This window comes from Bradysia coprophila, unplaced genomic scaffold (genome assembly GCF_014529535.1).
Source record: "Bradysia coprophila strain Holo2 unplaced genomic scaffold, BU_Bcop_v1 contig_232, whole genome shotgun sequence".
NCBI lineage: Eukaryota > Metazoa > Arthropoda > Insecta > Diptera > Sciaridae > Bradysia > Bradysia coprophila.
In genome coordinates, this window is record NW_023503493.1 from 552,346 (window position 1) to 578,901 (window position 26,556).

The 26,556-nt window shown below is 37.0% G+C and overlaps 1 protein-coding gene across 3 annotated transcripts; it reads right to left on the reverse strand.

The window, feature by feature from the left end:
- Window positions 1–5,629: 5,629 nt before the first annotated feature.
- Window positions 5,630–25,994, reverse strand: LOC119075773. Of its 3 annotated transcripts, none has more exons than XM_037182326.1 (16): window positions 25,703–25,994; window positions 22,628–23,257; window positions 20,910–20,948; window positions 20,526–20,720; window positions 20,365–20,448; window positions 18,825–18,893; window positions 16,105–16,181; window positions 15,930–16,050; window positions 15,383–15,539; window positions 15,161–15,292; window positions 15,010–15,057; window positions 12,020–12,139; window positions 11,729–11,918; window positions 8,085–8,233; window positions 7,515–8,020; window positions 5,630–7,267 (listed from the first exon to the last, which is right to left on the reverse strand). In XM_037182326.1, the coding sequence occupies exons 2-16, from the start codon at window positions 23,103–23,105 to the stop codon at window positions 5,715–5,717; spliced, it is 3,918 nt and encodes a 1,305-aa protein (XP_037038221.1). In that variant the 5' UTR covers window positions 23,106–23,257; window positions 25,703–25,994; the 3' UTR covers window positions 5,630–5,714. The 3 variants fall into 3 exon arrangements, with proteins under 3 accessions (XP_037038221.1, XP_037038220.1, XP_037038219.1); XM_037182325.1 differs by lacking the exon at window positions 25,703–25,994 and adding an exon at window positions 25,596–25,676; XM_037182324.1 differs by lacking the exon at window positions 25,703–25,994 and adding an exon at window positions 23,454–23,814.
- Between the last annotated feature and the right edge of the window lie 562 nt (window positions 25,995–26,556).

The window sequence follows — 26,556 nt, forward strand, 5'->3', positions numbered from 1 at the left end:
CAATCGATGATATCGTTTGACAACATGATTTTTCAGAATACAATTGACGTTACCGATTATACCATTCCCACATATACATGGCAAAAAAGGCACGCTTTTATACCAAAATGCACGAAAATACAGCTAGCGAACCCTAGTTGTTAATGAGAATGGGATTGTGAAAATTCTGAATTATTTCCAGTTGACGAATTCTGGTCGGTAAAACTCGTTTCATTAGTTTTCTCCACAAAAATTTCAATTTCTTCCAAAATATTTCGACAATCAACAGAACAGCACTGCCAATCCATCCGTAAACGATGAATATCGGCACGGAAAACGATTCGACGTCCCATTCGGATCGATTCGATAAATGCGCTAAATTTGTTAACACATCACTCTCCAGCTTTCTGTATCCCAATCGAAGCCACTGCTGATACAATCCTGCACTTTTCATTCGCGAAACAATGTCATTCATCCGTTCCATAAACGGAAAACTTACGTTCAACCTGTAGCCGATATTTTGATTGTTTACGAATGTGTTGGTGATGTGATAGCCTCTAACATTCAATCGTTTTTGCGTTCTCACCAAAGTCCGTACCGTATCGAGTGTCCACAGAAATATGATCGATGAGTTAAACTTATCGATCTGCGGATCCAGTTCGTCGATGCTAATCACTTGAATCTTATCGGACCAGTCTCTGTACGCGGACTTGTTTTGAAATGCTTCGATCAATTTCGTTTTCCAATACGGAGCAAAAGTAAAGACTTTCAAGTTCGACCTGTAGATCTCCTCAACGCTGTCCATTTCCGGCTGAAAAATCGGTCTGGTGAGATAGCTCTTCAAGTTGGACAGTAATCCGTTGACAACAATTAATCCAGCGAATGTTAATGGAACGATGATGCACACTTCGACACGAGCCAATCGTTGATAGTTAATCGAACCGTTGTCGTTCATCAGCAGGTTAATTATGTCCGCCAAGGTTTGTAACAGTAAGAATTTCTTCCGTTTGATGAATCGCATGGCGGTCAACACAGCCGTAACAGCGAGGAATGTAAACGAAGAGAAACCGAAAAATTCCGTTGATAACATGCTCAACAGATAGGCGGTAAATCCGGAATATGGCAAAGACTTCGGGACCACAATCACTTCACTGTCCATTTGCATCGGGTACATGTGTTCGATGTTCGCGCTGGTCAAGTAATAAAATTGCGGCCAGATCTCTCTCGGACTCGTTGAATTGACTTTCACAGCGGACGCGTTAATTTTCTCCAATAGAACCGCCCACAAAATTCTGTCTCGCATTCGTTCAATAGAAGTTGCCAAGCGCAGCGGATATCGTTGAAAGTTGCAATTTTGATTGAGAAAGAAATCGTGGAACGATCCGGTTCCAGTAACATTGCTTACTCGAAACATTCCGAACGGATTGTAGGTGAAAGTATGGAGTGAACCGGTCCCCTCATCAATTGGGTGCATCGCTGCAAAAATGGTAATAATGCCTCGTTCCCAGCACCAGCCGAACAATTTTTTCAAATCATTTTGGCCAACGAATTCCTGGAAAAATATTCCAATTTTCATAGTGAGACGACGGCCCTGCTGCAGATTTGTGACCCGTCGTAGTAGGTTCACATTGCTAAGAAATTCGGTAGTGTGTGGCACAACTGCAACGAAGGGATCTTTACTCGAAATTTTTGTAGAATTGTCCAGTCCGGCTGCATCGTCATCAACAACGAATATAGTTTTGGGCGTACAATCCATCTTCAGGTCGTTGTTGCTGATAAAACGATTGATCTCAGCAGCCGTACCATCCAATATGAATACATTGTGGTCAAAATTGAAGAAACTGTTCAATTTAGTGATCAACACAAGTTCTTGCTGCTCTGGCTGAATTATGGGCAGTAGGCTCACTATTGTCGAAATTACTTTGTAACTCATTATAGAGCATAAGTGAAACTATCAGTTCTTATGAGGACTGGTCCAGTCCAGTTATTAAAGCCGTAAGCATACGCCAAAAATTTTAATATTTCCAGCTGACAGTTGCACAAAATAACGCTGACGTCATATAATAAATGTCAAAAACTAAGCGTTAAAATGACTTTCGTTATGTGCTGTGCTTTGAAATAGAAGGCACACTAGTAATTGGGCAATTGGGTAATTGGGTAACAAAGAATTTAATTAGCAGAAATATCGATTGAGTAAATGCACACCCGCTTTTCAACGCAATTCCTCCGGTAAGTTTTATAGCCGAGACTTTCTTATTCCTTCAACAGTCCCAAGAGTACTAAACAATAAACCAACGATTAAAAGACTAAAGCTTCTAAGTTGATTACCATACAGCAATTAATCTAATCGATTACATAATTACGCATAATTATCACATTTACAGTTAGAGGCAGTGAACTTTCGGCATTTATTTGCTTCAGTTATCCACACAAACAGTCAAGTGTTTATACGACTTTATACAGTTTTACCATTACTACGCCTGTGCCTGTAGCCGCTTCAACCGTATAAATAGTTCTGATTCCATGTGTGGATCAGCAGCAATTTCACCAATGAAAGTAAATAGATAGGTATGGCCAAACGTTCAAATTTGTTCTAGCCGGAGCACATACGGATTTGCATGGCGCCACCTCAAACGAACTCATTTCTAGTGCAAATTTCCACTAGAAATGAGTTCGTTTGAGGTGGCGCCATGCAAATCCGTATGGTCTCCGACTTGTATGGACTTGTATGCACCTACTTATCTACTTTCATTGAATTTCACTGCCTCTGACTGTAATGACATTGATTTTCATGAAAATGGAAAAATTGTAGCAACAGTTTTAGTCCAGAGGCTTGTGGGCGCCTTAAATTCTTTAACATTTTTCTTTGTTCCATGTTGTTTGCCACGAAAAGTTGTGGAATCAATTTTTTTTCCAGAAAATGGATAAATCGTTTTTCCGGCCGGAAAAGCCATTCATATGAAAAACCTTCAAAGTCGAACATCTCCGAAAAAACGATATCTTTTTGAAAAATTTCTTCTGTTCTGGAAAGTATGACTCCTTACCAGTATTTCATGGAAGAACTTTTTTTTTTGAGGAGTCGGAATGAGTAGTCAGTATTGGGGTGCCCCCAAAAAGTGTTCCGGAAAATTCATCGACTTTGAAGCCATTTTTCATAAAAGTGGTGTCATTCAAAAGAACTACATTTAAGTACTCCTGATTCCAGCCGGCCGGCCATGATTCATGTTCAGGAGCCTGAGGTATGGCGTGGGAAAGTCATGTATTTCCTAATAAAGATTTTTTAAAGTTTTTTCTAGGTCAATTGAAGACACGTAGCTATAATTTAAGATACTAATTCCAGTGTTTCTTGCATTTACCTTTCGTCACTAATTAACCTCTCCTTGATTACGGTTCAAGGATTATGGACAGTTCCATATTTGGGATGTTATTGATGATTTTCCCTATGAAAATCGCAATTTACTTTTACGAAAGCTTTTTCGTATGACAAACAACTATTTAATTGGGCCCGCTCTCCGATAAAATAATTTTTGTGATTATTAATGGAGTAACGCGTCCAAAATAGTGTCGAATCCTAACGTTTCTAGCACTTCTTTGTTCTAGACACTAGACATTTCTTCCGTTTTTGGCCAATTTTTCGGCTAAAATTTGGACTTTTAACAAATTTGAAGTCACCAGAGGTCACTTCCAAAAAATAAGTGACGTCTTCATGGTCCACTGTCTTCCCGATCCTAGAACTATCGAACTGCAGGGAATTCAGACGATTTTTCTGGCTCTTTTCTGAATTCTCTCTATGAAAAATTCGACACAAGGACCTGGACTATTTAGTTAATTAATTATTTAATGAGCGGAAGTCTAATTTGGAACTAATTTGCTGATAAACAAAATACTGGTACGCCCTTGAATTTCCAAAAAATATTACCTGTCACGTACGGCAAGCGCATATTAATCGTATAATTATCGAATATGTTATCTTTTTGACCGTCGATGACGTGATCACCGTCAGAGGTGGTATGACGTCATAGGCGTACACGGACAAAAATTGTCTTTTTTTATCCGTTCTTCTCAAGGATCTGAAATGGGAATAGGTTAAGACAACTCTGAGTTGATCACGAAGGCGGTGACACACAAATTGAGTCAACGGCAACGAATTTTATATGAAAGGCAATCTAACAAAAAGAAAATTCCAAATTTTCCTAAAAAAACATTTTCTTCAAGTTTGTTGCTGAGTGCGTTTATCAATCGACATAAGTATGATGTTCAAAGGTTGGTTTCTTAATTTTGGGATGACAGATGATTCCTCTGGCACTTCCTAACTTCCATCGGATTTTTCGATGGATTCGAGTTATTTTCGACATGAGTGAGGTGTTCCACGATTGGTTTTTAAGATTCAGGCTAATTTCTCTTGAATTTTTTAACTTCCACAAGGTTTTTTGATGTTTTTGACGTGACTACTTACATAAGTGGTGATATACGGAATAAGGAACATATATTGGGAAAGAATATGAAAAAGAAATTAAGGAAAATTGTGATACGGTTGCAGGAATGTTTAAAGTAATCAAGGAAGTCACAGTAATTACAAATGAGGAAATCACGGAATATGGAATTCATAACTTGAAATATGAAAAGTCGAATACGGAACGTGTAATACGGAACACAAATCATGTAATATGTAACGTGGACCATGGAACGTGGAGTACGGAGCATGGAATACGGAACGCGAAATACGGAACGTGAAATACGGAACATGGAATACGGAACATGGAATATGGAACGTGGAATATGGAACGTGGAATACGGAACATGGAATACGTGAAATACGGAAAGTGAAATCAATGAAAGTGTAAAACAGATATGGTCTATTGTCCGCCCGGAGGACATAAAAATTTGATTTTCGTACTTAAACGCACTCATTTTCATATTATTTTGACATAAAATGTGAGTGCGTTTAAGACGAATTCGCCGATCGACCATACCTGTTCTAGACTTTCATTGCTTTCATTGAGTGAAATGTGGAACGTAAAATAAGGAACATGAAATACGAAACGTTGAATATGGAACACGTAATATGTAACATATAATACGGAACATGGAACGTGGAATACGGAACATGAAATGCAGAACGTGAAATTCGAAACGTAAAATAAGGAAATACGGAACGTGGAATACGGAACTTGGATTTCGAAACATGGAACACGGAACAAGTAATGCTGAACATTGAACATGGAAAAAGAATTTAACGACACCAGAGGAGTCGCTTATGCTATACTCCAGCTGATAACTGATGCTCTTCGATCTAAAATAGCTATGAGAAAGTAGATCTGTAAGTTAAATCGGAGGCTATGTTGTTGCGTTGGTGGAGGATTCAGCTCGATTCGATTTGGAAGGTTTATGTTGAATTCAAGTGGTCAAGGAGGTACGAAGGTAAAGTCTTATTTATTGATTCAATTGAGGAGGTGTGTTGGATTCCCAATTGCATGATCTGATCCAGTAGACCTATGTTACAGGCTAGTATGTGTTAAAATTGGATAGTTCATTTACATTAGTCAAACTATTCGGACTATTAAATTGACTTGAGTCTCTCTATTTACCGCGCGGGGAATCGGATCGGGAATTCACCAAATGAACCAAATGAAAAGGCCAAAAAGGTCGTCATAGTCTCTTTAAAGTTTATTTATAAAAAATGTGGATTGTTAAACTAAGAAATGTTTGCCTCTCCCTTTGGCCTAGACTAAATCCTAAAAAATTTGTTTCACTGTTCCCGTCGTACTCGACGACGTCTCCGATGAAGATGAATCCGATGTGGAACGATCGTTGCTTAGCTTTCGTTTTGGAATTTTCGATGCGCCAACTGGTGGTACTGTGGAAGCATCCTGTGGCGCTTGAACCCTTGTTATATTCGAGTTCTGGTTTTTGCGATCGGCTGAATTTTGTCGTGTCACCGTTGGTTTGATTATAATTTTCGGTGCCGTCTTTTTGTCGCTTTGCGTTTGGACATTGGACATTTTGAAGCCGGACGGAGGTTTGATGCCAGACGGTTTGGCCTGGTCGGTTGTCTCGTCGGGCATTTGGTTGTCAGCCTGCGAAATGTTTTCCATAATTATGCAGTTTTCGAAACTGAAACTCTTGTTCTGGTCGGGAGTGGATGGTTTTTTCCGTAGGGCTGAATACAGACTCTCGTTGCTCTTTGGAATCAGTGGACCGACATGCAACATATTGCATGTGATTTCCGGTTCTTCTTCGACGGGCGGCTCTTCTGCTTTCATTATCGGCGAAGTAGTGAGGGTTTTGCTGTCACGTCGATCGGATGGTCGGCGGCCGAGAGTGGATGTAGTTCGAGGCGGTGGAGCTGGGGCCATTTTGAATGAATTCATGGAAAAATACTGTGGGGGTAAAGATCGCCGTTTCATTGACGACGACACGTAGTCTGTTGAGTCTTGTGGATATTTTGGTAATACTTTCGGATAGTTTCGCAGTTGTATCGCTTTGAGAGCAGCTTCTGGTGAAAGTAATTCCCGTTCGCCCGGTTCATCCCGTGACGTTACATTGACATCGTCGTCGTCTTCGATAAAAACTGTGATGTCCTCGTCTTGCTTAAAACTGTAATATGTTTGCACCGGGTCGGATCGCGAATGTCTGTGATCAATTTTGATGATATCGACCGGATCGCCTAACGATGAAATCGAGTTTCTCCGGCTGTTGCCTGATTTTGATTCTCTCAAATTGACTGCGTTAATCAATGACGCATCAACGTCCACCTCTTCGCAAATGATGACGTCCTTGTTGTCATAGTTGAAAGACTGTTGAAGCAATTCGGCTGGCTCCTGGCGCAAAACACTAGCAGTTCGTGTGCACGGCGTAGCATCCACAGCCACACTAACCTTTCCGCTTCTTCGGAAAAAGCTTCGGCTCCGCGTTGAGAAGCTTGGTGACGACCCTTTTGCCTTCATTCCCTTTTTCGTTATTTCGTGCGACATCCAGTCTTGGACTTTGGTGTGAGCATCGACCGTACTCGTGCTCAGTTCCCTCGACAGCAAATATCCGTTTATTGGAGAGCGATTTCGATTCACCGGCTCGTAATCGTTCTTCTTTCGCACCACGTCCAGAATGAAACTTTCGTCGCAATCGTTGAATTTTGAACGTTTCAGATCGTCGTCCGTTGTTCCATCCAGTGACAGGACATCCAATTTTCGTTTGAGTGTTTTATCGTAGTAATTTCTCTTGATTACGTACGCAAACAGAATGACAACGTTCACCAGCAGGAATAGAATTACGATCGCAATGAGAATGCCTGAAAGTGGAATAACATGAACCTGAACCAGCGAGATTCATAATCTCCTCTCACCAGAGAAATGTCAAGTTGCTACGCATGCGGCGATACAGAAGGAACATATGTGAATGAGAGCTGGCACCTATGGGAGAGAATGCGAGAGAATTTCATACGAATTCTCTCCCATATAGGTGGCAGCTGTCATTCACATTTCCTTCTACCGCACCTCATGTGTACCAACTTAACATTTCTCTGTCCTCTCACTTACCCAACGTTGCATCGGCTTTGACGACAATCTCATTTTCTGACTCAGTATGTTGCACTGGTTCACCATCAGCACTAAGCGTTGAGGTGGTGGTGAGAACCGTTGACTGGGTGTTGTACATGTCCGTTCTGTTTAAATTCGGCCTATTCAACAGTAGTTTCAGTGTACGCAGTGGATCTTCTGTCGTCTTTTCGGGATAATAATTGACACGGGACCCAAACGGCGATACTGTAGTTCCGCGTGTGTACACAGTCAGCGATGGTGCATATAAGTCAGGGTAGTTGTGCGAAGATTTTGATGAGTAAATGGTTCGATTCAGTTCTTCGGGAAGATATTGATTCCAAAAGGTCATGTACTTCTGTTTGTAGTTTTGATTGACCACCGGCGGTATGCCAATGTTCAGGTAGTTCAAATTGGCCGCATTGAATTCCGGCCAATCAATGTCGTATGCTTCCCAAGCCTTCTGTTCAAGATTCAAAAAGCTGTCGCGCCACGGAGCTTTGGGATTGCTAAATACGGTGTGAGAATGAGAAACAACAGCACTTCCGTTTGGTGAGACGGGGAAAATCTTACCCGGTTTTCGCAAAGTTAGTCCAGTACACCATAATAGCTTCTGATAGGAGACGTTCTTCAGGACTGTAATGTGATTGAAATGGACCCACTGCAGCCAATGGTGCGCCGAATACATAGGGTAGGTCTTCACCGACTATGGATTGGGGTAACTGGCGAAAAGTTAAAATTAGTTTTTGCTTGGGAATGCTCATTCAATAAGTAACAATTTGGGCTAATTTGCACGGCGATAGTAATTCATGCATCAAATTTCGTAAGCACCAGATATTATGCAGCATAAAACAAATCCACGAAATGTCAATTTGTAATGGATCATTTTCACAGTGGGCAAACTGCAATGTAACGGTCAACTTTCGCATGGCGCATTCGATAATCTTCATCTTTATATTAATCAATTGAGCACGTGTGCTCGACATGCATGTGAATGGACAATCGGATATCGTATGGGTCGTCAAACTTTCGTTTCAGGGGCAGTTATTTTGGGCTAACATGTCCGAAAAAGTCCTCCGGCTCGCGAGTTTTAATGAATTTTGACTAAAGGGGTCAAAATTTGCAAACTAAATTTTTCCGTTGGGCTCCGGAAATCGGCAGAAAATCTGAATAATTCCGTCAAACGAACTCATGAAAAAGAAGCATTTCCTGCAGTTTTTTGTAGTCTCCTCTGGATTTGACGAAATAATGAGGTTTCTAGAGGTCAGTTCCTAAAATTCCATCACTCCAATAGGTCAATCTTTTTCACAGTTCAAGAACTTGAGGATGACAAGTTCTTCAATTAGGAAGAAAATTTAGGAGTTATGGGACTCTTGGAACTGACCTCTAAACACCTTAATCTTTCCTCAAGTCCTGAAAAAATTCAATAACTCTGATGGAAGTACTTGTCATTTAAGAGTTCTAGCAAAGGGAAGATCATTGACCTTTTGGAGCGATGGAATTTTAGGAACTGACCTATAGACACCTCAACCTAGCCTCAAATCCAGAAAATAGGTCACAAAAGCTGCTGCAAATCCTTGTCATTCTTGATTTCTAACACTGGGAAGAAGGTGGACCTTTTGGGTAATGGAATTCTGAGAACTGAGCCAAAACCAAAATATTTCCTCAAAACCAGGGGAGACTACAAAAAATGGAAACGTTTGTTTTTCTTGAGTTCTAGCTTTGGGATGAACGTGGGAAGACTCTGGAATAGTCACATAATTGCAGATCATTCAACGAAAGCATGTGATCTTTCGAGTGCTAGAAATCGTTCGAAGCGCTCATTTATCATTATTTATGAAAAAATTAATAAGAAAACTACTGACACTTCCTAGGGCTGCGGCTCCTAATACTTAGATATGTCAAAGCTCAAAACTATCGTTGATAAATGAGATTACCACGCCAAAAAGCCCCTGCTCGTCAAAATTAATTAAGAAATGGACAGGGAAATGAGTCTCAAAGTTAGCGGTTTTTTCTGGAATCCCCCATAGCCCGGACTATTCTGGTCACTTGACTAAAAGCTGTTCCATAAGTTTTAAAAATTGGATCAACCTTTCATAAACCGTCCAGATCATGAAAAAATATTCAGATTTGACGGAGATATTCAAGTTTTTAGGTTTTCCAGTAAAACCGGTTTTTACCGGTTTCTACCGATTCTCGGAGCCAAAGAAAAATCATTTTGCTCGGCAACTTTCACCCCTTTACGACATCCAGTAGTCAAAGTTCATTAACACTCGAGAGCGGGATGACACAGTGTGAGATGCGAGAAAACAGGAAAAGTAGGAAAATATGCAGTTTTGCTTGCTCTATCGCCTATAGTTACTGTTGTACAAACCTAATCTTCTGTTTCGTCTCGTCAATACCTTTCATTTGACATATCTCACACTGTTCCAGGAACTTGACTCCAAATTTCCGTCGATGTTTTGTTGCACTTCCCGTTGAGTCACGACAGCGTGTTTACGCTAGAAAGATAGGTGAGCACTCAAAACAGAGGTAAACAACGTAAAAGTCAAAAAAAGTTGTATGTTGGGTCTCAAAACAGTCAGCGTATATGACTGTTTGCACCTGTTTTCCGACGGGAAACATGCAAATACGCCGACTGTTTTGAGACCCAAAATTTAAAGAAAATGACTTTTGCGTTGTTTACCTATGTTTTGCGTGCCCTACTAACTTCCTAGCGTAATCATGATGTCGCGACTCAACGGAAAGTGCTTCAAAACGGCGTTGGAAGTTTGGAGTCAAGTTCCCGAAACAGAGGTTTTGGTTTGCTAGTTTTTCACTGGTTTTTCCAGCTTATCTCTGCATATTTTCGCTCAAAAATCGTGTGCGATATGTCAAACGAAAGGTATTGACGAAATGAATTAGAAAATAGCCGTACAGGCGAGAAAGCAACCAAAACAACATAATTTCCTACTTTTCCTATTTTTCCGCATCTCCCAGACTAAATGTAAAATGAGCAATATTTCGTTTGTATTTGTACTGAAGTCGATGGTTCGATTTGTGGTGCAAGATTTTTCGTTGGCCTGTCATAGGGAAATGACAGGACAGTTTGCCGAAAATGTATGGAAAATTGTATCACAAAAGTTCACCGAAAAAATTCAAAGAAACTCACCTCTTATGCTTTCCATTGTAGTCGTGCATAGTCTCTTTAGGTCGCCAAGGCATATTTGAGCGCTAAAACACTTTTTACTCGATGCAAAAACAAATTTTTTTTTTTTGTTCTGTCTCGACAAAAACGCAAAAAATATTTCGACACAACTGTGACACTCCGCTACTATAAGTACTAGAATGAGTGTTTGCTGTGTTCACTTTGGCGGTAAAATATCTTCATTCAAAAAAGTGTCGGAAAAATTCAATTTCCACTCCGTTTGCGTGACATTTCTTTTGTTCTATTTTACAACTGTCATGTAGACGGAGGCTAAACGGAGTGCTCTTTTTAAGTGGAAACTATACTTAAAGCTTTAAAAAATGGTCGATGAGCATAATTGAATGTATACGCTATCCTTTGTCAACTGTTTCATGATTTTTATAAAATGTCCGACACTTTTTTGAATGAAAATATTACCGCCGAAGTGAACACAGCAAACATTCATTCTAGTACTTATAATAGCGGAGTGTCACAGTTGTGTCGAAATATTTTCTGTGTTTTTGTAGCGACAAAACAAAAAAAACTTTTTATTTTTGCATCGAGTAGAAAGTGTTTTAGCGTTCAAATATGCCTTGGCGACCTAAAGAGACTATGCCCGAATACAATGGAAAGCATCAGAGGTGAGTTTCTTTGAACTTTTGTGACACAATTTTCCATACATTTTCGGCAAACTGTCCTGTCATTTCCCAATGACGGGCCTTAAGCAGAAACGTTAATTACACAACATTGTCAAAGGGAAACTTGAATTGTGTCAATAGTAGACACCTCTTTGCTTCCCCCAAACACGGAAGTATTTGTAACATCCCGTAGAAATGGTCGTAGAACGATTTTTCATTGTTCCATTCAACATGTACACGCGGGGGCATATTATAGGCGGTTATGTCTTCAATTCATTTATATTTTAATGAGATCGTACGACACATTAAGACATAAATCCACCGAAAAGAGTATAAATAAACACTTCTTCACTCCCAAACATAACACACACAAAATGTTCCCCGAGCAACGACACAAGCACGTATTTACTTACATTAGCAAATTCTCCGGCTTTACTGTTGTGCCCAAAAACGTACATATAACTTCGGGGATTAACTTTAGAATGATATAAACCTGTTTGAATTAATGGCGAAGCAACTCTGGCATCTGATAATATTTCCAGAACCGTATCTCGGTGCTCTTCAGCCAACGGTCGTTCCGGATTATTGTAAATGTCCGTATATCTTATGGGGCATGGCAGAGATAAATTAGATTTTAACGTTAAAACACACGGTACATTATGTCTTGAGTTGTAGGGTCGATGATGATATATGTGTATACGTACTCTTGTAGCGTCAGGGCCATTGCAATATCGGGACGAATTTCGAATCGATTTTGCATGTAAAACCGTAAGTAGCTGTCCCGTTCACTCTCCAACAATCCGTGCGATAAGCCAACTGCATTCCTTGAAGCAAACGATAGACGGTTACAATTGCGAAATGGAATTTGCATTTTTTTTGCAGGAGATAAGCAAATTTATTGGATGCACAATTTAATGCTCAGCAGTTAGTCACATTGGACTGTTATGCTAACGAGAACAGATACCGAAAATCGCTCAGTTATTTCGCTCGATGTCATCGTCATCCAATCATCATTACCAACCTTCGGATGTAGGATTTGAAATAGATTGTCGTTTTGGATGTAAAATACTTCAATCCATTTTAGTTATATATAGGTCATATCCACAGAAGCAAACATAGTCGCAACATAAACAAAGTCTTTCGTTAAAACTTGGGAGACTGGGGTTGTGTTGGCTTCTCTGTGGATTACGATTGACATTTTCAACGACCTTGGAACATATACATTTCATTGTAGTTTACATCACGACAGGTGTTATTACTACTATCTACTATCTACAGACCGCCACGAGTGAATTTGATGAAATTGAATTTCATTCCGATTATGATTCGCTATACTTGTTCGTGTGAAAATTGATGTGACTAGAGCATTGTATCAAGTACCACTGTCGCCATGGACTGATGAGAAATGGTATTTTTGAACTGCATATTAATGCAAAGCGTCGAAAGACGTATTTAATTTTCTCTCAGATCGAAACAGTGGTCACAACGTCCTACTACTATCTTCCTACTTGAACTACAAAATCTATTAGTAGCATAGGAAAATGTAGGAAAATGTTACGTACATCTCGCAAGGCAAGTTTAAACAGCTATTGCTAGGTATATTTCCTTTTTGTCCATACTAACAGTCTATTAAAATCGTTAGTGCTGCAATAAAGTGAACTTGCACTCGAATTCTACCGACTCTTGGGTTCTGTGTGTTTTCGAGAATGTCGAGGGGTGGATCACTGGCAGGAAATTTGTCCATATAACTCCAATTACACTATTCAATTTCAAGAATTCCATTCAATTCGAAGAATTCTAAGAATTCAATTCAATTCCAATAATTCCATTCAATTCCAAGAATTCCGTTCATTTCGAAGAATTTAATTCGATTCCAAGAATTTCATTCAATTCTAAGAATTCCAAGTATTACAAGTAAAAATTTTAATTTCAAGAATTCCTAGCAATTCAAGAATTCCAAACATTCTAAGAATTCCATTCAATTCGAAGAATTTAAAGAATTCAATTCGATTCCAAGAATTCCAATCATTCCAAGAATTTCATTCAATTCCAAGAATTCCAAGCATTCCAAGAAATCATTTTAATTTAAAAAATTCCAAGCAATTCAAGAATTCCAAACATTCCAATAATTCCATTCAATTCGAAGAATTCCAAGAATTCAATTCGATTCCAAGAATTCAAATCGATTCCAAGAATTCCAGTCATTCCAAGCAATTCAAGAATTCCAAACATTCCAAGAATTCCATTCAATTCGAAGAATTCCAAGAATTCAATTCGATTCCAAGAATTCAATTCGATTCCAAGAATTCAATTCGATTCCAAGAATTCAATTCGATTCCAAGAATTCCAATCATTCCAAAAATTTCATTCAATTCCAAGAATTCCAAAAAATCATTTTAATTTCAAAAATTCCAAGTAATTCAAGAATTCCAAACATTCCAAGAATTCCATTCAATTCGAAGAATTCCAATCATTCCAAGAATTCCATTCAATTCTAAGAATTCCAAGAATTCAATTCCATTCCAAGAGTTTCATTCAATTCTAAGAATTCCAAGTATTATAAGAAAAAATTTTAATTTCAAGAATTCCTAGCAATTCAAGAACTCCAAGCAATTCAAGAATTCCAAACATTCTAAGAATTCCATTCAATTCGAAGAATTTCAAGAATTCAATTCGATTCCAAGAATTCCAATCATTCCAAGAATTTCATTCAATTCCAAGAATTCCAAGCATTCCAAGAAATGATTTTAATTTCAAAAATTCCAAGCAATTCAAGAATTCCAAACATTCCAAGAATTCCATTCAATTCGAAGAATTTCAAGAATTCAATTCGATTCCATTCAATTCGAAGAATTTCAAGAATTCCAGTCATTACAAAAATTTCATTCAATTCCAAGAATTCCAAGAAATCATTTTAATTTCACAAATTCCAAGCATTCCAAGAATTCCAAGCATTCCAAGAATTCCAATCATTCCAAGAATTCCAATCATTCCAAGAATTCCAAGAATTCCAAGAATTCCAATCATTCCAAGAATTCCAATCATTCCAAGAATTCCATTCAATTCTAAGAATTCCAAGAATTCAATTCCATTCCAAGAATTTCATTCAATTCTAAGAATTCCAAGTATTATAAGAAAAAATTTTATTTCAAGAATTCCTAGCAATTCAAGAATTTCAAACATTCTAAGAATTCCGTTCAATTCGAAGAATTTCAAGAATTCAATTCGATTCCAAGAATTCCAATCATTCCAAGAATTTCATTCAATTCCAAGAATTCCAAGCATTCCAAGAAATGATTTTAATTTCAAAAATTCCAAGCAATTCAAGAATTCCAAACATTCCAAGAATTCCATTCAATTCGAAGAATTTCAAGAATTCAATTCGATTAACTCGATATGGGTGATATGGGCCTGTGCCGGTAATATATTTCTTCTATATTATCTTGAAACGACCCTACACACATTGTGTCACAAAATAACGAAAACTGAAAACTAAATTATGATCCAAGAACACCCCTTATATGGGCCAAATGAATCGTTTGCTACACTAAATCTTCCTGGCTTAATTCCAACCTCTAATTGTAGAAGCTACAATAAAATCGAATCCCATTTTAGTGTACACACAGGCACATCCATACAAAAGAAATTAGAACAACAAACGAATGGAATTAGAAATTAATTCAATGATACTTACAAAGTGTGGTACGATTCAATTTCAGTTAATCCGAAAAGCATGTCGTACCTAAAGTATTATATTAAATCGTACAAATTTTATAGCAAATTTATGCTAAATACCCCCAAAAGCCATATACGTATAATTGTGGCTAATGGAAGCAAATACCTACCGGCTAAACACATCATTATATTGAGACATCACTTTTGCTGGTATATTTGGTACAACAAGATTGTCTACAACCGGCCCAAATTTGGTTGAAAACTCCGGAGTGGCTATTTGAGTTTTTATTATTTCCTGATACCTGTGGGTGTGTGGTTGTGCATGTGAGGACATTAGGTGTGAATGAATTTATTGCCAAATTAATGTGCGGATGCTAGAAATATGTGCGTACCTTTTCTTGCGCAAACAGACCAGCATTTCTTCGTTGTCTTCTCTTAGCGGACAATTCAACGATTGAATTACTTGCATTGTCGCTTGTAGTGGGTGATTGGCAATCGCCCAATCTGACAACGCTGAACCGGACATGATGATAGCACGATGGAATAAGCCTGGAAAATGACACAACTCGTGAAATTTATCGAAACTTTGCAAGGTTTAGTGAGATTTGTGAAATTTAACGAAACTTTGGGAAATCTGTGGATTTAACGAAACTTTTCGAAATTTGTGAAATTTAACGAAACTGTCAGAGATTTAACGAAATTTGTCAATTTTGTGAAATTTAACGAAACTTTTCGAAATTTGTGAAATTTAACGAAACTTTTCGAAATTTGTGAAATTTATCGAAACTTTTAATTTCATAAATGTCACAAATTCACTAATTATGATGAATAGCTCGAACATTTGGTAAAGCATTTCCACTTAGAAAATTTTATTGCGAGTGCTGCAATCAAATCACCCAAAAGGAAAATTCTGAGCTTTTTTGGGTACTTGTACATTACCTTCAATGCCACGGGCGATTGGAGAAAGCATAAGCAGATTTACACAAGCAGCGCCAGTACCATGACCCATTAACGTTACCGCCCTGTTATCGCCATGGAATGCTCCAATATTGTCTTTTACCTTAACGACGGATCAATCAATTTATTTAATCAGCTGAACAACTTGGTAATATACCCATTGCAATGCAGCTATTTGATCCAATAATCCGAAATTGCTGACTGTGTGGTCACTGGTTCCCGGCTTCAAGAAACCTGTATGTGGAAATGCGAACATGACTTTAGACAAAAAGATTATACGAAGCCAATGCACGACAATCAAAAGTTTTAGAATCGATAAAATCTTAAAACGTGTTCAATGTAAGAAAAGTGCTGGTTTACTGGTGTGTTAAATGGGATGTGTTTTACTTGAAACACTTCGCCTGTGATACGTATAGAATATCGAATATGTTTCGGTTGTGATAAGCATAATTTAATGGTAAATTATCACTCGAATTGGAAATGAGAAACCCCTTTAATAATCGGCCGTTTTAAGAAGACTGCAGGTAGAAAAAAAATTAGCCACCATTCGCATGTTGACGAGTCTTTATGCCATCACTTATCGTAAAAGATAGATAAACACTGAATGCAACCTTTCAGCAGATCACAAACGGGACCATACTTTCGGCTGAACAGAGAAGTGTATCAGGGCTTATTATTTGTGTTTAACGAAATTTGTAAAATTTAACGAAAAAAATTTAACGAAATTTGTAAAATTTAACGAAAAAAATTTAACGAAATTTGTAAAATTTAACGAAATTTGTGAAATTTAACGAAATTTGTGAAATTTAACGAAACTTTGCGAAATTTGTGAAATTTAACGAAATTTGTGAAATTTAACGAACCTTTGGGAAATTTGTGAAATCTAACGAAACTTTACGAAATTTAACGAAATTTGTAAAATTTAACGAAACCTTGGGAAATTTGTGAAATTTAACGAAATTTGGACAAATTTAACAAAATTTGGACAAATTTAACAAAATTTAGACAAATTTTACGAAATTTAGTCAAATTTAACGATTTTCTCAAATTATATGCCTTGTCGTGTAGCCTGTAGCCTGTGATGGAATGTCATTAATATGGGGCTCGAACATTGGAAAAGCATTTCTTAGGAAATTTTATTGTGAGTGTTGCAATCAAATTCATGAAATTGCTCAACAAAAGATTTTTACGAACGAAACTTGAACGATGCATTTAAGATAGTGATACAGTTGCTGGACCAACTGAATATTTTTTTTAACGTTACACAAAGTGATCACTTTGGATAGTTTAAATATTTACTCTTTTTTTTAGGAGGAAAAATATTCGTTTTTTAATGATTTCACTGAACCAAAATCTTTTAAAAATTTAAACCATCGGAGCAAGGAAAAAAGTGTTACTTTTAAAGGAAAAATTGGTTTGTGGGTGATAACTTGGAGAAACCTTTGCAGGCTGTGTAATCTGAACCGGTTTTTCGAAGTGGGTGAAGTTATTACCAACAAACCATTTTTAAAGGTAATTGTTACAGATAAATCATCAAAAAACAAATGTTTTTCCGCCTAAATGTAGACTAAAAATTTGCAAAGGGTCCATTGTTCTTAACTTTTGTAGCTCAATTAGTCATCTGAAAGTTAATTGTGAGGTTCACGACCGATTTTGATCTAGAAGAGCTGTAACTGTTCTGATTAAAAGTTGTCTATACCATCTGTCAAAGTGACGTTTCAAATGTCAAACGAAAACAGATATTCGAATTAGTCCTAAAACACGTGATTTTCTTCATTTCTATCAGTGGAATAGAGCTAAAGAAAAATCTACGATTTGGTGACCATTTCACAAATTTATTTTTGATTGACGTTTAAAATGTCACTTTGACAGATGGAATAGACCTACTGCTGATCTCAGCATTCACAACTGTTTTGTCAGTGAAAGTTGTCATTAAGCGCAACGGACCCTTTTTGCAAATTTGTAGACTACATCTTAGCGGAAAAATATTCGTTCTTTGATGATTTCTCTGAATCAAAATCTTTTTTTTCGAAAAGTAAAACCATTGGAGCACGCAAAAATGTGTTACTTTTAAAAGAAAAAATTGATTTGTGGGTCATAACTTGTCCAACTGGGAGAAACCTGTGCAGATTGTGTAAAGTTATGTAATACGCACAGGTTTCTCCAAGTGGAGTTGTCACCCACAAACCAATTTTTCCATTTAAAGTAACACATTTTTGCGTGCTCCAATGGTTTTCTTTTTCAAAAAAAGATTTTGGTTCAGAGCAATCATCAAAAAAAACGAATATTTTTGAGCCGAAATGTAGGCTACAAATTTGCAAAAAGTGTCCATTGCCCTTAAAATGGAGTTCAACTTTCCTCCAGTCTAACTGTTGGATCAATGCTCTTTCCATCGAACGGTAGGCTAATTACCTTTGCATAAATCCCATAGTATGATTAGCGAGATATGTAGCAAAAATAATAAAAGAAAATAACTTGAATTGACTGGGGAAAAATAAATTTCTGTGGAAAATTTATGTTCAAGCCATCAAGCATAAATCAAAGCATTACAAACATACACGGTGAATTCTATATTATTATATATCGTTAAAATAGTTGCCGTACACATCGAAATGTCTTCTCGTATGTTTGCTGTAATATTTTATAGCAAAATATTTATGGAGCATAAGTTTTCCAACATTCACAATTACATGAAACTTTCCGAAGCAAAAACGCGGATTAGCATTACGATAAAGATAAACTTTAGAGGAAAATTGTTGGTAAATAGCATCATTTTCTTGTGTTGTTACCAGCCAGCATTTGAATATAATCGTAATAAGTAACCTTTATATCGTAAAATCGAGCATAACATGTAGTGCAGACTATTTTATACATTACCTAATACACCCAGGCGGTAGTTTAAAGTAACAACGATTACTTGACCATATGCAGCTAGAACACTTCCATCTGACGGTAGAGAAAAGAAAAATAAAATAATTTCGCTCGCTCGTGAGTTTTAATGAATTTTGACGGAGAGGCGTCATTTTTGCACGGTCAATATCGTCAAGAACGGTATAATCGTTCTAAAAACCATGTTATCGTTTTTTGAACGACTCTATCCTATGGACGAAAATATCGTTCTTTGAACGAAAATATCGTTCCTGACGATAATGACCGTGTAGAATTGTTCTATTAGGAATCATTCATAAATAACGTCCGTTTTTTTGTCAGTGCTGACAGCAGATTTGAATCATTAATAACTCGCTAAATATGTGTTCTGGTGAGTCTTGTGTGTGTTCTACCTCCAATTAGGGGATCTATTTAGGGGTACAACACATATTTGACGAAAATTTCATATTTTTCGAGTTAATAATGATTTAGATCTGCTGGCAGCACTTAAAAAAAGCAGACGTCACTGATGAATGATACTTTAGTGCCACACTATTTAAATAAATCTACAGATTTCGGGCCTCTCAGGCTAAACATTGATATTGACTGTATAGGTCAGACCCACCTTTAATCTGTCGCTCAGATTAGAGCACTCTATAAGCCAATTGAATAAATTTTCGGTAGCCCGGAGGTCGGAAAATAACCGAAAATCTGGAAATAACCGAAAATCTGGAAATAACCGGAAATCTAGAACCGGAAGTTGGAAAATAACCATAAATAGAGAAATAACCGGAAATATGGAAATAACCGGAAATAGTGAAATAACCGTAAGTCGGAAAATAAGAGAAAATCTGGAAATAACCGGAAATCTAGAACCGGAAGTTGGAAAATAACCAGAAATAGGGAAATAACCGGAAATAGTGATATAACCGGAGGTCGAAAAATAATAGAAAATCTGGAAATGACCGGAAATCTGGAAATAACCGAAAGTTTCGAAATAACCGGAAGTTGGAAAATAACCATAAATAGTGAAATAACCGGAAATATGGAAAGAACCGGAAATAGTGAAATAAACGTAAGTCGGAAAATAAGAGAAAATCTGGAAATAACCGGAAATCTAGAACCGGAAGTTGGAAAATAACCAGAAATAGGGAAATAACCGGAAATAGTGATATAACCGGAGGTCGGAAAATAACAGAAAATCTGGAAATGACCGGAAATCTGGAAATAACCGGAAGTTTCGAAATAACAGGAAGCCGAAAATCTGGAAATAAGAGAGGGGTAACAACTATTTTTTTCGTCTGATTTTTTTTTTTTTGATTTTTCTTGATTTTTTTATTTTTTTGTGATTTTTTTTGTAGTTGTTACTTCATTGGAAATAACCGGAAATCTAGAATCGGAAGTGGGATAATAACCAGAAATAGTGAAATAACCGGAAATCGGGAAATAACCGGAAATCGGGAAATAACCGGAATTCTGGAAATAACCGTAAGTTGGGAATTATCCAGAAATCGGGAAATGTCCAGAACAGAAACACAACATAATTTACCGTATGGATTTCCACTGTTCCACTCATACGATTCACCATGAATGTAAATTATCACCGGATACTTTGGCTGCGGTCCATGATTTTCTACAGTCATGAAAAAAGGAAAATCAATTTGAAAATTTCAACAATTCGGTGTCGGCGTTCTCATCACTTCTATTTACCCCATTTTGGCACGTACAAATTCAAAAATAAACAATCTTCACTTTCATCGCGCAGATAGGGTAAAAGCCGTTTTAGCTGGTCGTATCGACCGCCCGATATATAGTTTTGAGTGGTATTCAATAGTGGAAGATTTTGCGGACACACCGGTGAAAGCGTTGTAGTTACTTTCACTCCCAGCCATGGTTGCGGTGCAGCTATATATGAGTAAAATGAGCAATATATTACAAAATGCTCGAAATTTTACATTTAATTTAAATTGTAAATCTATTTAAGGTTAGAGCAATCTGTTCCAGCAAGGTTATGCATCGTATGTATAGGTCTACGTCTATGTTATATATATTCTATAGGTTATTACATAAGCGACGACGTTTTTGTACACATACCTGGAGGCATAAAACGTTGTGCAGCAGCATACGGAATTCCTGTAATTTATTTGAAAAGTTACAAGAAATTGTTTTCGGATTGATTGATTCAATTTCCGTTGTGGTCAGAATGCCTTTCACATACGATTTTAAGAAATGAGAAAATTAATCGGATTTTGAATTGATTTGTTCAGATTTGTTCGTTTTTCAGATGATTAAGATATTTTATCGAGTCGAACGAGTGTCAGCAGCGGCAGGAGTTCTTGTTCATGACAAGAAATTGAATGAATTTTCTGATCTGAAAAGTTTGATGTTTGTTTCTTTGTACCTCAGACGAAAAGTCCAAGAGCCTTGAAATTTGGCGAACAGACATTTTCGTGCATAAATGATATGAGGGATTTTCCTCACGAGTGCTTTATATGGTTGCCTTGGTCCCTAGATCTACTAGACCCGATTAGAGAGAAGTGAATACAATTCGGACCAGTTATTTTAACTTGTCGAAAGTTATATGATTTTATTCAATGACAAGTACCTCCGGACAAGTTATAATTAACTGGTCTGCGGTATTCTCAGTATAATAACTAAAGTTGGTATTCAACAGAGAATTTGCATTATGTCTTTATAGATAAGTTGAAATTTGTGAAAAGTACCTCAAGACAAGTTATCATTAAGTGGTCCGCTGTATTCTCGGTATAATCACAAAAGACTGTATTCAACAGATAATGTGCAATTTGTCTTGAGGGATGTGTCGAAATTTGTACTAAAATATTCAATGACAAGTATCTCGAGGCAAGTTATAATTAACTGGTCTTCGGTATTCCCTGTCTAATCACAAAAGTCTGTTTTCAACAGAGAATGTGCAATCTGTATTAAAAGAGATAAGTTCAAAATGAAAACAATGAATGACAGGTACCTCAAGACAAGTTATAATTAACTGGTCTGCGGTATTCTCGGTTTAGCCACAAAAGTCTGTATTCAACAGGGAATGTACAATCTGTCTTGAGGGATGTGTAGAAATTTGTATGAAAACATTCAATCACAAGTACCTCAAGACAAGGTGTAATTAACTGGTCCGTTCCATTCTGGGTCTTTTCACGAAAATCTGTATTGAACAGAGAATATGAAATCTGTTTGAAGTAATGTGTCAAAATTTGCATGAAAACAGGTACTTCAAGGCAAGTTATAATTAACTGGTCTGCGGTATTCCCTGTCTAATCACAAAAATCTGTATTCAACAGGAAATGGACAATCGGTCTTGAGGATGTGTAGAAATTTGTATGAAAACATTGAATGACAAGTACCTCAAGTCAAGGTGTAGTTAACTGGTCCGTTCCATTCTTGGTCCTTTCACGAAAATCTGTATTGAACAGAGAATATGAAATCTGTTTGAAGTAATGTGTCAAAGTTTGTATGAAAACAGGTACTTCAAGGCAAGTTATAATTAACTGGTCTGCGGTATTCTAGATCCTTTCACAAAAGTCTGTACTCATCAGAGAATGTTGAACCTTCCAATATAAGAAGCTTGAATTTGTCAACAGGTCAACATCCACAGAAAGTACGATTTAATCGTCATCTCTACCTTTCATTAAAAAGATGTGTCATTAGCATCGAACATATGTGCTATACTGCGCGTCTGAATGGCATTACCTTCCAACTATATGTAACTATTTTTCAAAATATTTCTTTTTATTTCTCAGACATTACCGGACTATCATAACGCAATTACAGTTTCCACCCACCTAGATACTGATCAACATTCCGCAATCCACTCTGAGCGTGCATTCGGCGCACCAAACCCTTTAAACGACCCTGTTTGATGACAACCTCCTTCGTATATTCCACATTTGGATCGTCCCGATGCTGGCCACTTTTTTGCCTATCGAACTGCTGATGGTGTGGCTGCTTCCGCACGCTACCATACGAATAGGGAAATCGCCTATCCGATGGTTGATCATTTTGGCTGCGTTCGTTATCTTCGACAACGTAATCGTCGTCATTCTGATAATTTTCATCGCACAACATTTGAATGTTGTTGCCGTTAGTTTCCGGCGTTGATGCACCGATTCCATTCGTTTGATGCTGTTGTGCATCTGTTGCAAATTTATCACACGGTTTCTTTGTTTCGGTTAAAGGAGCTGTGTGTGTGCGACACTCGTGCACGGTGCCGAAACATAGCAGTGCAACGTAGAAGAAAAAACGTGATGCGTCCCACTTCATGTTTTTTGTAGTTTTTAATTCTCGTTTCGGTTCTTTTTTTTTTGGTGTAATTACATTTTTTATTTACATTTAATTCAATTTAGTTGCGTATTATGTGTACACACACAGGCGTTTCAACAACAGCAACGGAAAAAAGGTACCAACAACAGCGGCTGTTATAAAAATAAATGTTTTTTATGTTTTTAATGCCGTTGCGGAATTGAAAATAATTAAAACAACACAGCGTTCACTCATCGCACAGTTATTTTAAAATGTTTTTGGTGACACAGATGACCCATGTGTCAGATAAAATACAACAAAAAAAAATCGTTGAAGTAATATGGATGTACCATGTACCAGTGTGTATACCGTAATATATATTGCATAGGATGTCAATTAATACGCGTAACATGTTTTTCCTCGTCACATGAAAATGATGTTATGTTGTCAATACGGTTAAAGAGATTTTTTTCCCTCTCTCTCTCTTCAAACAATGTTGTTACACAAAAAATGCCAATACTAAAATTAGAATTGACTGTAAAATAGACTTATGTCGACAGACCCTGCTATTTTTTCGCTTTTCATAACTATTATCTACTGTAATGTCAAAATATTCATAATTGGTACGTCTAAGTGCTAAACGGGGGAAATTTACACACTGACAGATCCGTTATAGCAGACGCGTGTGCAAATAATGTTTTATTCGCGGTATCCAAATCCCATTTTTCTCTGTTAAGATTTTCCAGTAAAAATGTTTTTGGATTTTCTCGGTATTAATGTCGCGGTTTCCAGGTAAAAATGTTGTAATTTCTCGGTAAAAGCGTTCTGTGATTTCCAGGTAAGAATATTGGAATTTTCCGGTAACTTTTTTTGAAAAAATGATTTACAGGTTAAAATGTTGAAATTTTTAGGTAAAAATGTTGAAATTTCCACTGGAAATTTTCCAGGTAAAAATGTTGGAATTTCTCGGTAAAAGTGTTCTGTGGTTTCCAGGTAAGAATATTGGAATTTTCCGGTAAGTTTTTTTTGAATTTCTATGTAAAATTGTTTTCTGAGTAAAAATGTTTGAATTTACAGTTAAAAATGTTTTGTGGTTTCCAGGTAAAAATGTTAAAATTTCCAGGTAAAAATATTTTGGGATTTACCGGTGAAAATGTTTTGGGATTTACCGGTGAAAATGTTGGAATATCGCGGTAAAAATGTTTTGGGATTTCACGGAAAAAAATATTTATTTTCAATCTTACTGAAGCAACAAACCTATGTAAATCCTATTTAAGGTCACTGAACTCATACGGCATCATTTCTTCATAATTTTTTGACAAACAATGCCTTTCTTAATATCAGACCCAGACGCGAAAGCGGAGCGAGCGAAAAATTATGTGAGGGATGAATGAAAATTTTCCTTCACATAGTACAGAGGAAACCGGAAAAAGTAGAATTGGATAAAGCTACATTATTTCGACGTTTACGGAATGAAGGAAATCTAAGAGAAAATCGATTGTTTAACACATGAAATCTCGAGCGAAGCGAGTGTAACTTTTCGTTTGATCACTATTAGAGTTCAATGACAAGGCTCTCTTTTCTATTTTTCTACAGAAGAACTCGACTCTAATCATTTTCCTGTTCGTTTCCCACTCATTTCGCTATTTTTACGATTTTCGAGGTTTTCAATTCTCTAGATCAAAGAATTGCAAAGACCGATTTTTCGATTTTGGTTAAAGTCGGAGCATTATAATTTGATCGATTCTACTCATTTAATTCATTTTTAAATAATTGTAGTTTTTGCTGTTTACTCGCGGTCTATCTGCGGGTAATCCGTTCAAATGCACGTGTCTAAGCTTTTATACTGTAATGTTTTCGAAATGATTTCTTCGAAAACTACAATTATTAAAAAATGAATTAAATGAGTAGAATCGATCGAATTATAATGCTCCGACTTTAATTTCCCGATTTTGTCATTTCCCGACTTTTTGCCACGATTTCTGGTCATTTCCCGATTTCCGGCCATTTCCCGATTTCCGGCAATTTCCCGATTTCCAATCATTTTCCCATTTCTTTTCTCCTTTTCATTATTTCTTCCCGCTGGCTACCCGGCATTAATGAAAGAATAAGAATTTCCCGGCAGCCGGTTTTTTGACAGGTCCATGTGCAAATCTAATATTTATACGCATGGATTCTATTGCTATTGTGGTGGGTGCTTCATGTGTGTGTAGTGTGGGCTACTTATGGCTGACGATGTGCATCAAAATAATGAATCCTCCGACTAGAATTTGTGGTGATTTTGACATTACAGCAGATACAATCTTGTTGCTAACACATCAGTAAATAGGAGTTTTGCACCCATAACGTGTTGATCAACTCGCTTCGCTCGTCAATGTAGTGCGCAAAACAACCCCCATCGACTAACTAGTTAGTAAAATAGCTACATGTCGACAGACTCTGCTATTTTCTTCATTTTTTCTCTTTTCATAATAACTTTTTTCACAAGAAAATATTTTTAACTTTCCGTACCTCCGCATAAATTTATAATTCACATTTTAATTCCGTTTCGACACGGGTGTCGAGATGATATTTTGATAAAATATTCACACACAAAAATCACACGGAAAGAATCGTACTCCTTATATATCGAAAATAGATTGGATGGACGAACCAATGGTATTTCATTGGAATATGGGCATAGTCACAAGTTTCCCCTTAAGCGAAACACTTTTTAACATTAACATCTTCACAGTACACTGTAATTAAATGCAGCTCTCAATATTTTCGCAATATTTGGCACGCGATTAAAAAATAAGAACGAAAAAACCGACCAAAACGAAACGTTCGTTTTTTTTGTTGTTGCTTCTTTTGATTTTGATTTAATCGGGACGCGGAGATCATGTGTGTGTGTCTTGACGCGTTCACGAATTCCGGTGTACTAAAATACTAACCGATTTAAATATAGAAAATGCCAAAGATTTCTGCATTAGTAAATAGAAGTGAAAATTCAAGTCTTTTCGGATGTGTTTTAGTGTATACGATGGAATTATTTACATTCTTTGTTATGGTGTTATGGCGCGAGGCGCTTGGACTATACCGATCAAAATATTTATTTCGTCAGAATGTTAGGATGATGCATTGGTGATGAGTTGACGAAATGGGTTGACCGGATGTCCGTTCATTTGTAATAACTTTCAACTTGTACATATAGTTTTCATAAAACGTTCTATGAAACGGAAAAAAAAATTGCGGACGGAGGATCATAGATTTGGCCGAGATATCGCAAATCGCCTACGTTAGTTAGTTAGTTACTTAGTTAGTTCCTATGGAAAAGCGGATCCAGCAATTCCTAAAAGTTTCTATAGATTTTCGTGAAATAGCCCAAAAATAAGAATGGAACTTTCAAAAGTTGGCTATCCAAAGTCTTCATACAAATTCCATATAAAAGCCACTTTGTATGTGTGTGTGTGTGTTGTATATTTTGATGCAT

Coding starts and splice junctions, on each gene's coding strand:
- LOC119075773 (XM_037182326.1), bottom strand. CDS start 23,105: ATGAAGTGGGACGCATCACGTTTTTTCTTCTACGTTGCACTGCTATGT. Junction 20,949..22,627: donor GAATGTTGATCAGTATCTAG/GTGGGTGGAAAC, acceptor AATAAATTACAG/GAATTCCGTATGCTGCTGCA. Junction 7,268..7,514: donor CAAAGCCGATGCAACGTTGG/GTAAGTGAGAGG, acceptor TTCCACTTTCAG/GCATTCTCATTGCGATCGTA.